Source organism: Condylostylus longicornis, unplaced genomic scaffold (genome assembly GCF_029603195.1).
Source record: "Condylostylus longicornis isolate FDR11 unplaced genomic scaffold, ASM2960319v2 ptg000095l, whole genome shotgun sequence".
Classification (NCBI taxonomy): Eukaryota; Metazoa; Arthropoda; class Insecta; order Diptera; family Dolichopodidae; genus Condylostylus; species Condylostylus longicornis.
Genome location: NW_026578063.1, coordinates 260,770 through 273,587, shown reverse-complemented (window position 1 = coordinate 273,587; position 12,818 = coordinate 260,770). Strand labels below are relative to the sequence as shown.

The window sequence follows — 12,818 nt, the reverse complement described above, 5'->3', positions numbered from 1 at the left end:
AGCTTGTGTATTAAATACATACGTAAAATCAATTTATATACTTACATAAAATCAATTTTCAAATAGTTCAGAATAACAAAATTTTTTTATAAAATTAATAACAAACTTATTAATTAAAGTTTCCTGTTCGAATTTTAAAAATAAAGTTATCAATTTTTTTCTCTCTACTTTATGTCCTCTCCTAAGAGTGACAATATTGACACTTTAGCTGAAAAATTATTACTACTTTCTTTTAACGGAAATACCGAAAAACAAAGGAAAATCCCTGAGACTGGAACTAAAGTACTGTCCCCCGACCCACTTAAATATTTAGAACGCGTGCCCCAATTTAATGGCAAATTCGGTACTTTACAAAATTTTATAAACTTGATTGATAGAATACTCGTAACTCCTCTTTTAATTCAATACGACGATTTCTCAAAGGGTATCTTTTCCGATATAATTAAATCCAAGCTAACGGGAAAAGCTAGAGAGGTCATGGAAATCAATAACCAAGCAGCAACTTGGGACGAAATCAAAAAAGTTCTTAACAACAATTTTGGGGACAGATTATCGATCGACCAATTGCTCGATGAGTTAAGAAGTGTCGTTTTCAAAACTCATGCTGTACATTTCTAAAATGATATTAAATGTATACTGCATCGACTTAATATGAAAACTCAATAGAATACCAGGACGATAATGCAAGCATGACACGTCACTTGAATGCAAACAATATCAGTGCCCTAAACGTTTTTAAAAATAAAGTCCCTGAGCCTTTAAAATCAATACTTTCCTGTAGGAATCCACAATCTTTAGAAGGCTCGATTCAAATTTTACATGAGTCGTGATACGCATACCTTAATAATAACAATAATAGAGCCCCCCATACCGATAACAATCGTTACCAACCTTAGAAATAATAACACTAATAATAATAGAAATAATTTTCCCAAACAAAGTTGTTCAAACTTAAATAGCTTTCGTAGTACTTTTAACAATAGAAGCAATAACTCCCAACAATTACCTTTTAGACATAATAGTAACACGAACTTTCGGAGAGATAATAACTTTATAAACAGAAATTTCTATAATACAAGTCACAATTCAACCAACACAAATACTAACCAAAATTCAAATTTTTTCCGTAATAATAATAATAAATATACGAATTTTACAAACCGAAATCCCTTTAATACCAATAATAGTAGTAGCAGCAATCAGGATTTCAATCAAGTTAGTTGGCAGCAAACCCAAAATAAAAGACCCTATAACCCTAATCAAAACGATTCTCAAGTCGAACCTATGGACATTAATAATCAGCAAGCTTTGGATATTGGAAATTTTCGGGAGATGGGATTAACCAAACTCCCCTACATAAAAGTTCATAATTACAAATTTCTGATAGACAGCGGTGCGTCGAGTTAATTGGTTCGACCTGATGTCTTTAAACAAACGGAAAGAGTTCGCCTAAAAAACCGATAAATATTAAGAGAGTTGAGAAACCATACCATTATTGATGAATTTATATCTATAGATGTTTCGAAGAATTTAAAATAAAATCTAGCAAAAAATTTAACTTTTCCGTACATAATTTTCATGAGACATATCATGGATTAATTGGCAACGACATTTTAACAGAATACAGTTCCCTTATAGATTATAAAAATAAAACCCTTACTATGAGTGAAGTTCCCATAAGACTTTACTTCAATCATCAACCAGAAAATACAATTTATCAGATAGATCCCGGCGAATATTATTATAGAATTCCCGTTAGAGAATATAATGGTGATGTATTAATAAACTAGATCGAATTAAGTTCTGATGTTCAAGTATTGGAAGGTGTGTACGAAGTATCTAATTTTAAAGCTAGAGCAAAAATTCTTAATACAAACAACGAACCAAAAATTTTCAACTTTGACAAAGTCTTTCCATCAGAAGAAATTGACGAAATCGTGGAATTTAATAGTTTTGAATTTAAGGAAAAATGTTATGTAAACAAAGATTTTTCAAATAAAATTAAAACCGACCACTTAAATAAAGAAGAAAGGGCGCTATTAAATAACCTTATAAGCGAATTTAACAAAATATTCTCTCAACAAACACCTTTAACATTTACTAACAAAATAAAACATAAAATCAATACAATAGACAGTATCCCTATAAAAACTAAAATAAACCGATATCCCTATATTCATAAAGCAGAAATTCAAAAGCAAATTGAAGAAATGCTTGGAAATAAAATAATCCAACCAAGCCCGAGTCCTCACAACAGTCCAGTATGGGTCGTTTCGAAAAAGTTGGACGCCTCTGGAAATAGAAAATACCGTATAGTAATAGATTGTAGGAAACTAAACGAAAAAACGATAAGCGATGCCTACCTTATACCAAATATTGGAGAAATACTCGACAAACTTTGAAAAAGCACATATTTTTCAGTTATAGATTTAAAATCAGGTTTTCATCAAATCGAATTGGATGCAAACGACATAGAAAAAACCGCGTTCTCCTTCGACAACGGTTATTAAGAGTTCTGCCGGATGCCTTTTGGCTTGAAAAATGGTCCTAGTACATTTCGGCGTCTAATGGGAAACATTCTCAGAGATTATATTGGAAAAGAACATATATGGACGACATTGTGGTGTTCTCTAATGGCTTAAAGGAACAAATAAACAATTTGAAAAAGATTTTCACTAAATTAAAACATGCCAGACTTCGAGTCCAATTAGAAAAGTGTGACTTTCTCAGAAAGGAAGTTGAATTCCTAGGACACGTTGTTAATGAACAAGGAATAAAACCCAATTAAAAAAAGATAGAAATAATACAAAAATGTCAGATTCCCAAGTCACCTAGAGAAATTTAAAGATATCTCGGTATTGCCGGATATTGCCGGAAATTTATTCGCAACTTCGCTGATATAGCTAAACCGATGACTGTCTTCCTAAAGAAAAACTCTAAAATTGATGTAAATAACGAACAAAATATAAATAGCTTTAACATTCTAAAAGCAAAACTGATTTCTTCCCCTATACTTATTTATCCCGATTTCAGGAAAACATTTGAGATCACAATAGACGCCAGCCATTACGTTATTGGTGGTGTGTTGTCCCAAGAAAACAAACCTATAGCATATGTCTCACGCACCCTTAACGAACACGAAATTAACTATTCTACTATTGAAAAGAAGCTTCTTAGTATTGTATGGTGCTTGAAACAATTTAGGCTTACGTATTCGGAAGAAAAATTAAACTATTTACGGACCACAAACCTCTAGTATGGCTCAATAGTTTAGAGGAGCCGAATAGTAAGTTGATCCGTTGGAAATTACAAATACAGGAATATGATTATGAGATAGAATATAAGAAAGGTCAAGCAAATAAAGTCGCGGATTTTTTAAGTAGAATGGACATAAATTTTAATGAAAATGACGAAGAGACACAAAATAACACTACAGAAAGTGGAGATACATTTCAAAAAATAATAAGTACTGCAACAGCCCTCAATTTATACAAAAACCAAATTATCATAAAACAAATTGGTTCCGGATCATTAAGCATATATACCCGAAAAATACACAATAGTAAATGCAACACTATATTACCAAAAGATATAGACGAACGTACCCTAATTTTAATTGTCAAAAATCACTTTGACCCAAAAAACACTAACGCTATCTTTACTTCTGATGAAATCTTAGAAAAATTAAACAATATAGTTAGAAATCATTTCCCTAATTACAAAATTATAAGATGTACCAAAAACCTAAAAAATATTACAGACGAAAAAGAATTAGAAACCGTCATACAGAATAAACATTTAGAAAATAACCATAGAGGAATTAACAAAGTTTACGAGGAAATAAAGGGTGAATTCTATTGGCCCAACATGAAACAGAAAATAACGGAATATATAAATAGTTGCGAGATATATATCTCTGAAAAATATAATAGGTCCCCTCCAAAAATACCTTTAAAGTTATCAGAAACCCCTAACAGACCCAATCGGGTAGTACACATGGATGTGTTCTATTCAATAAATAAGTCCCTATTCGTCACTCGTCACAATGATCGACAAGTTTAGTAAGGTTGCTATGTTCACCAAAATACAGAACCTAAGTGAACCAGAATATAGAAAATCCATCATGAGATATATTAGTATATATGGCTATATAATTAAAATAGTTACGGATAATGAGTTAGGCATGAAATCGGGCCTAATGAAAAAATTTCTAAAAGAAAACAACATAGAGATACATTATACATCTAACTCGAACCATAATAGCAATTCGGACAATGAACGCCTCCATAACACGGTAAACGAGCACTTGTGATTACTAAAACACACTAAAAGAAACCTACTTATAGAAGAACAACTTATTTTAATTAACGATTACTATAATAATACTATACACTCCTCGGCTAACAAAAAACCAATTGACCTCATTCAAGGAAAAGTAAAGGAAGACGAATACGAACAAATCTATAATAAAATCCTTAAAAAGAAAACTTTAGTTCTTGTTAAATTGAACAAGGACAGAATGGACTTACCATTAGAACCAGGCATAAATTATATTAAAAAAGATCAAATGAACTATACTCAACAACTATATCACATAAATTAAGACATTACTTTACTGAAAAACCATATTGACGACATTGAACAGACAATTTTAACCAGTAGGTTAGGCATACTCACAAAAAATATATTAACTGACAATGAATTTGAAGAAATCCCAGACCTAAATACCCTAGCAAATATTAAAATTAGCATTGTTGCATTTGGAAAAGAATTAGTCATAGTAATTTTAATACCAATATACTAAAATCTTTACAGAACCGATACCTAATAAACTAAATAAAACACTAATTGTTGAACAACAGGAAATTTTAATTGATGATAATAAGATTGTATATTATTCAAATGTATTAGGAAACTTAAAAAGAAATTTAAAGGAAATGAATGATTCATGTACTATAAAACTTTTTAACCAAAATGAAACTAAATGTAATTTTAGAAAATTTAAGGAATCATCCATTAAAGAAATAAAGATTGAATTAATTATCACAAAAAATATTGAGAAAACCAATATTCTTCATAACTGTAATGATTTTGATATTACCATTAAGGGAACAAATTTGATAAAATTTGAACAATGTCAAATTATAATTAATAATATAACTTATAAAAATTTTAACGTTGAAATAAAAGATACTATAATTTCACCAAATTCAAATATTGTAATTAAAGAAAATATAAATACTGAATCGGAGTTAACTTTTGATAAATTGCATTTAGAAAATATGAAGAATAATAGAGAAAACATTAAAGAAATTATGTATGTTAGTACCGTTGAAAAACTTATAAATTATCCTGTAAAATTGGTAATTATAATCATACTTACTGTAATTGTAATTTATTTGTTTTATAAAAAAAAGGAAAGCATTAAAATAACTCCTTTGGAGCCTTCGTCAAAGGGTGGGGGAGTTGCGGTAACAACCGGAACACCCTATAATAGAAGCATATTTCAACTACTGAACAAAGTATATTTTTTATAACAATAATTTACGCGCGCAAACATATTTGTGCGCATCAGCTGTATTTTGCATTTTCGTATCGATTTCAAATTTTATGTTTGATGCATATTTTTATGCAAAATAAATTTCGTTTTTCTTGGTCTTTTATCAGCACGTTGCATTGCAACATGACTGTTTCAAAAACGAAAAAAGCTTTATAGTAATTATTAATTATTCTTGTTCCTACCGTTCGCGACGCGAGTTGTTTTAGTGAAAATAAAACCGAATTAAGGAGTATTATTCATATACGTTAAGAATATTGTTAACTGCCAAAATTTAACCAACGTTACCAAAAAAGAATATTTAAATGATATTTAAATAAAATCTGTAATATAATATCTAACTAATATTAATTAGTATTATTTAAATAACATTACCAATAATTAACTAATAAAACCTTTTTTTCAATTTTCAAATTCTAATATTTGTTTTTATTCATAATTCCGACTTCCGTAAATCTTAGACCCGCGGACTTCTTTGTTATAGATCGTTAATTTCACCCTATACTCCTTCCTCGCGGAAATAATAAAAGGAGAATAAAGTTAATGTTTTTCTTACTAGAAAGCAGACGTGGGGCAGTTCATGCCGACAATCACGTCAATGACAGCCCTTTCCAGGTGAAGCTCCAACCCCTGGCATAGTGAAGCCATACCTGGACAATCCCAGTTATACCTGGCATAGTGAAACTATACCATCGGACGGGAGGTTTTATTGCTGGGACGGAAGTGTTCCCCTCTCCGAAGGATCACCTTCTTTGGAGACGACTCCTTGAGGTTAAGGAAGGTTAGTTCCAGCTCATCGGCCATTTCCGCTACCGACCGTTATCATCGAAAATGCCCTACCCGTCGTTTGTGGCCCCCGTTTTTGCAGCCTCAGCCTAAGGTTTCTCCGGCCAAAAAACTACTGATTTTCTGCCAATCATTTTGCGTGGCAAAGAACGTGGCCCTCATTTTCGAAGCGGTTTGCTGAAGCGCCTTCAGCCAATTCTGGGCCCTGTTACGTGCTAAACGTGTTTGCCTGCGTCATCAGCTCTCTTGCGGCCTCTCCATCTGCACAATCGATGAAAATTATTTCAGGTTTGAAGTGAATTCCTTCAAACAGAGTGAACTCGTCCCGGCCTTTTGCTTGTGTTGTGTCAGTATTTCCAAGAGTAGTTCTTCGCCAAATCGCGACCCTTATGACCTTGATAGTCGCCGCATAGCTGACACCTGATGTAGTTCTCGGAACAGGGTGTGCTGTACTCGTTCCCGCCTCATTATTCTGAGCAGTCATTTTCCTTTTCGCTTGCTCCTCCTGGGGTGTCAAAGACTTTCGTTCTCTTTTTCTACCAAGAGCAGCCTGGACCTGTCCTTCTACGCACCTCTTCCTATCCGCTGCCAATTTCTGGGCCTTTCCATGCGTTTTGCCCTGTTCCAGGAAACGTATAAGTACCATCTTACGCCAGTGTAACAGAGTCCACCCAGTTCTGATCATCCAGACCCCCTGGTTATCCCAACGGCGGCGGATAGGGTTGCTTCCTACCTCTCCTTTTCCTTTCTTGCCTGGAGTATTTTTCCTCATTGGCTGTGGTCAGAGCTCACAGTTCTGCTCCCTTCGAGAATCCCCGGTTGATAGATGGACGTAGATGAGATGCTCTACATATCTACATCCTTGTAAGCGTTACGAAAGTTAATCTCCATACTGCTCAATAGGTATTGTTTTGCTGTTTTATTTTGTTGTCTTGTCAGTCTTGTTTTGTTGTTTTGTTTTCGTTGTCTTTCCATGTTTTGTCCCACAGGTAGCTAGGGCTTATTATATTTCTGAATATTTAAAATTAGGTTTTGGAGTTGTATGGCAGTTAGCCGAACCTCTAAAGTCATTCCAATAAAACTTCAGGAATATATGTGACCTACAATAGGGCACATGACTACCAAGTTTCATGAACCGAATATTTAAAATTAGCTTTTGGAGTTAATTTCAACTACCTTTCCGTTAAAATTTTTAGAACATATCGACCATCCCAATTAATAGTATTCATTGTGATACTATTAATCTGATGCATATTTAGAAAGCCCGTATCGAACCACATATCTCAGCAAAAAATCAGCCTAATCGTACAATCATAGCCGAAGTTATGGCCGAAGTTATGTTTTACTTTTTTTACATTTCCAAAAATCTCCTAAATAATAGTATAACAAAGTCGAAAGTAATACTTTTATACGGAAATTTTTTTAATAAAAATATTACATGCTCTTAACCGGAAATTTTTTTAATATAAAAATAACAAAAGCGTAAGTTTATAATATAAAAAAACAAAAAAACAAAGTTGCGCCAAACCAATAGTGTGTATTGTAGCACTTTTCCCTTCAACAAATGAAAATTCTGCTTTTAAATATAGTCAATGTATACCTATCACACTATTGAAATTATTTTCATTCATATACAAAGCTATTTCTAGGATTGCATATATTTAGGATGATGCAATCTTTGTCTATGAAATAAAGCAAAAATTAATATAATGAGGCGTTAACATAATGCTCGATTTTAAGGGTTAATTGTGTGAGTTAAGAAAAATAATTATATTTTTTAATGCCACGGAATTTACCGTTAGCTTTTTGTGTTTATAAAAATTTGAAAAAACTTGCGGTTTCGGAAATATTTTAATATAATTCAAATTTCACAAATTTCAAGAGGCGATATTGAGAGGGGGTGGAGATGGAAAAAAATTTTCTTCCAACGAAATGAATTATTTGTTAATATCTGAAAGTCCGTTAAATTTCAAGCTTCTACAGGCTAGGATCTAGAAGAAAAACTAGAAATCTAGAAATCAAAAATTTGGAAAAGACTTTAGATAACGGTAAATTTTGTTTTTCTACAGTTTAACTATAATATACCGCGGTAGGGGAAGCAAGCCACTGCCTGTATGCGTTTGCAAAATTTCAAAAATGCTCGTGGTTTCATTGCAACAATTAGTTAAAAAAGACCATTTTTAGGGTTTTGAGGAGGTATAGCTTCTAGAGGAAAAGAGATAAGTAAAAATTTTGTTATACGGAAATAAATTTCTAGTAAAGATCTATGTACATACAAAATTTCATTTTTCTATCTTCAAGGGTGTAGAAGTTTTGTAAACAAAAAAAAGTGCCCACAGACAGATGGACGGACGGACGGACGGACAGAGTGAAACTAATAAGCACATTTTTTCAAAAATTTTTTTTAAAAGTGCTTAAAATGAGTAAACAGGGAAAAATATTATTAGAAATGGCGAGAGATATTTTAAAAAATAGAAATATTCAGCAAGAACCTAATAATACAGGTATTTACTTATTTTATAATATATACCTAATTTTGCAAATGTTTGCAAAAATATAATTTCTCTAATCAGATGGTCCAGTGTTGACTGTTTCAGAAAAGGAAAAAATCATATATTTGGAAAATTATAGTGTGGACAAGGAAAGTTTACAAGGTAAGTTTTCATTCAGATTATTTTAACATTTAAAAAAGATTTGTTTTTGACGTAATATGTTACTTTTACAGCATGTGTAGGTATCGGTCTTGTTATGTTGTCATTTCAGAATCATAAACATATACTGCGTTTGATTCAAAAATGCAGTATAAAAAAAATAACGGTAAAAAAGGCCAGGTATATGTCAGTATGGTAAAAAGGCTGACAAATTGACAGTTACCTTGAAGACGTTTCTTACAGACCGTATTGCGTATGCAATAAGTAGGTTATGTGATGGCAACAAATTTTGCATATCGAGTTTTCGGTGGGAATGCACTTCTCCATAGTAGGGAAGTGTAAGTATACTATTTTTAACAACCTGTCGATCTGTCGGTTTGTCGGTCTGTTGGTCTGTCGGTGTGTCGGTCTGTCGGTCTGTGTGTGCACGCGTGTATCTCAAGTTCTGCTGAACCGAGTTTGATGAATTTTTACATGTAAGTTTATTTCCACCATGGCACAGATTGATCAACTTTTGGGATAGATATCAACTTTTGGCCTCGGGAACTGCACGTTTTAGCGGGCCTGTTTTAAATTTTTGAATATTTTAAATAAAATATTCAATCGATTTTCTTCAAATTTCATATATAAGCTTTGCTCGACCGTCCGCCAAAATTCCTAACTTTTGGAAGAAATCAGGCATCAGAAACTGGACGTTTACTACGGGCCAAATATACATTTTTGTGTATATAAACAGAAATAATCAACCGATTTCATTGAAATTTAATATTTGAATTCATCGTATTGAAACAATGAACATATAAATATTTTTTGGCAAGATCAGGGCTCGAAAACTGATTTGCGTGTCGATTTTACATTTTTCACCATATCTACGGAACGAATTGATGGAATTTTTTGAAATTAGATATTTGAGTTCTATTTGTTACCGAAACTAACTGGCGAGCATTTCTGGGGAATCAGGTAACACAAAACGAAACTCTACTAAGAGCCAAATTTATATTTTTCTCGGTATTTTAACTATAAGCTTACTAATGTCCTAAAAATTGGAAAGAAGTATTTAAAAGACATTTTTACACATTGCGGTCGGTTATGTGCTGACGACATCAGATTTTTTTTAATTTTTAACATAATTTCTCTTGCATAAATTCATATACTTATAATAACTTATGTATCTACCTAGATACGTATAGTTATGTATGAAAACATATGTAGACATAATGATTTGAAACTTTTGTGATTTACTTGCAGCAACGGTTATTTTAGAAACAGTTTTTTTTTCTTGCTTTCAAAAAAAGTCGAAAAATTTATTTATTTTCTCAATTTTAGTCAAGACCATTATGATTTTCCGCTTGTACAATTATTACAGAAATAATATGATCCCAAATGCAGTAAATCTTGTTTGTAAATTACACCAAAAAGAATTTTTTTTTAAATTTCACTGCAATACAGCTTTTAAAACGAAATGTTTGCGTGTGTACATACATAATATATAAAACTACAAACGTTCATTATTCCGCATAAAACCTATACATTCAGTTATATTATTTTACCATTACACAGAAAAGTTCGTTAAATATTCAAAAAACTCAAAAATTAAAATTGAATTTGAAATTTAAAAGTCGTTACGGCATTAAAAATTGATTTAACATCACTAAATTTTTTGTTTAAAAAATTAAAAACAATTAAAAGAGAAAATTAGCATTTAACTTTTTTTAACTACTTCTTTAATAACATTTTAAAGAAATACTATAATTTAAAATATAACACTGAATTTTTAATTAAAAGTCACTATTGTGAAATATTTGAAATTTTTAATTGAAAATTATGGAGAAGCATACCTATAAGCAAAGCACTTTCGATATTATGTACTTGATTTTATACGAAATTTACTTAGTATAACTTTTTTTTGTAAATTAATAAAATATATTATAATAATTAATGTAATATTATGTTGTCTTCTTTTAAAAAAAATTTAGATTTCGAAAATAGCGGTAGTGAATATTTGCTGCCTTTTGTTTGCCGATTGTTAAGACTCAGATTCAGACTTGGAGTGTGAGGCACCAGCTCACAGTCCTATTACCCCAAAAATACGTCGAAAAAAATAACAAAGAATCAGAAAAACGTCCTGCAAGAAATCAGAAAAAACGGCGAAACGAAAATGTTCAAGAAAAAACCTCCAAAAAACGACCGGTTTTAAAAAATAAATCGAAAAGTGTAATGTCTAAAGAAGCTTTTAATACTGGAAAAAAACATGTCAATGTTTATAGTAAATCTATAAAAGAAAGAAAAATGAAAAAAACCATGTAGTTGCAAAATGGAATGCTTTAAAAAAATAAATGATTTTGTGATTGATCGTCAGAAAAATTTCGAAAACTTCTGAAAATTATAAAATAAATATAGGCAGTGGAATTTTACATTTAATTTTACACTTTATCAGCAAAAACAGAGCTGCAAAATTATAAGAAAATATGGAGAACCGGAAATAAGCACTACTTTTTAAATATATTCTCTGCTGAAGGAACCAAAAAGAAAAAGTTGGTAGAATAATGTTTCTCAATACGCTTGATATAAATTCCGAATGGATTGAATTATCGAAAGATACAAGATGGAGATGGAGCATTAGTCAATGATAAAAGGGGACTTCACGTCAGAATTTTAAAAGATGATGTTAACAAAAACCAGGAAGCAATAGTCAAACACATCAAATCATTTCCTGTTGTTGAATCGGATTACTTGAGAAAATCAGTTACAAAAACCTATATATCAATATACTTAAATATAGGAGACTTAAATATAGCAAAAATGTATCGCCTTTTCAAGACTTCGTTTGAAGAAAATAATCAGGAATGCAAAATAACTGAAAGAAAATACCGCGATATATTTAACATTCAATTTAACATAGGTTTTTTTAGACCGAAAAAGGACCAGTGAGATACTTGTATGGCCTACGGTAATAAATGATTCTCAGAAAAGTAACGTAAAAATCAAATCTGCTCAGCTTCAACATTTAGCAAATAAAAATAATGCTCGATAGTTAAAAATAAAAGATAAAAAAATGGCAAAAGAAAACCAGAACGTAGGCACAGCTGTATTCGATTTCCAGAAATTCTGTCAATGTCCCAAGCTGAAACTTCGGTTTTTTACTGTAAAAGAAAGTACAATACTTACAACTTTACAATATACAGTATGGCAAGTAAAACCGGATATTGCTACGTATGGCATGAAATTATTACGAAAAAATGCTCCGTCGAAGTTTCTAGCTGTTTAGAAAAGTATATTGAAATAAAGCAAAAGAAGACTGTAATGAGTTCTATTTTTCGTCAGACAATTGTGCTGGCCAAAATCGCAACAAAACTTTATTTTCTTTTCATGCTTGTGCTGCAAATAAATATAAAGTAAGCATAACCCATAGATACTTAGAAAGGGGCCACACACAAAATGAAGGGGATAGCGTTCACGCAAACATCGGAAAAAGTAAAAAAGGTATTTTTGTGCCAGAGCAATGGTATTCCCTTATAAGATGTTCTAAAATTAACTCTTCATTTTATGTTGACATAGAAATGATTTTTTAAATTTTAAAGTAATATCAAACCTTCTTAATTTCGTTAAAAACACATGTAATGAAAAGTTTACTATAAGTAAAGTGCGTAAAGTTTTTGTGTCAAATGAGGACCCCACAAGACTATATTATAAATATTTTTTTGAAGAAGAAAATTATCAATGTATTGCAATTATAAATCGTGCAAAAAAGATCAGAATATCAAAAAAATACGTGGATTTAAATTCTGAAATTCCATTACAATATAATAATTTATTACCAATTT

The 12,818-nt window shown here is 31.3% G+C and overlaps 1 protein-coding gene across 1 annotated transcript; it reads left to right on the top strand.

Moving 5' to 3' along the window:
* The first annotated feature begins 819 nt into the window (after window positions 1-819).
* LOC129613900 (metacaspase-2-like) lies at window positions 820-11,925 on the top strand. Its single transcript, XM_055528220.1, has 11 exons — window positions 820-1,393; window positions 1,528-1,770; window positions 2,134-2,315; window positions 3,205-3,601; window positions 3,761-3,847; window positions 4,347-4,541; window positions 4,605-4,780; window positions 4,863-4,950; window positions 5,191-5,363; window positions 5,418-5,471; window positions 11,593-11,925. The coding sequence occupies exons 1-11, from the start codon at window positions 820-822 to the stop codon at window positions 11,923-11,925; spliced, it is 2,502 nt and encodes an 833-aa protein (XP_055384195.1).
* Window positions 11,926-12,818: the final 893 nt, after the last annotated feature.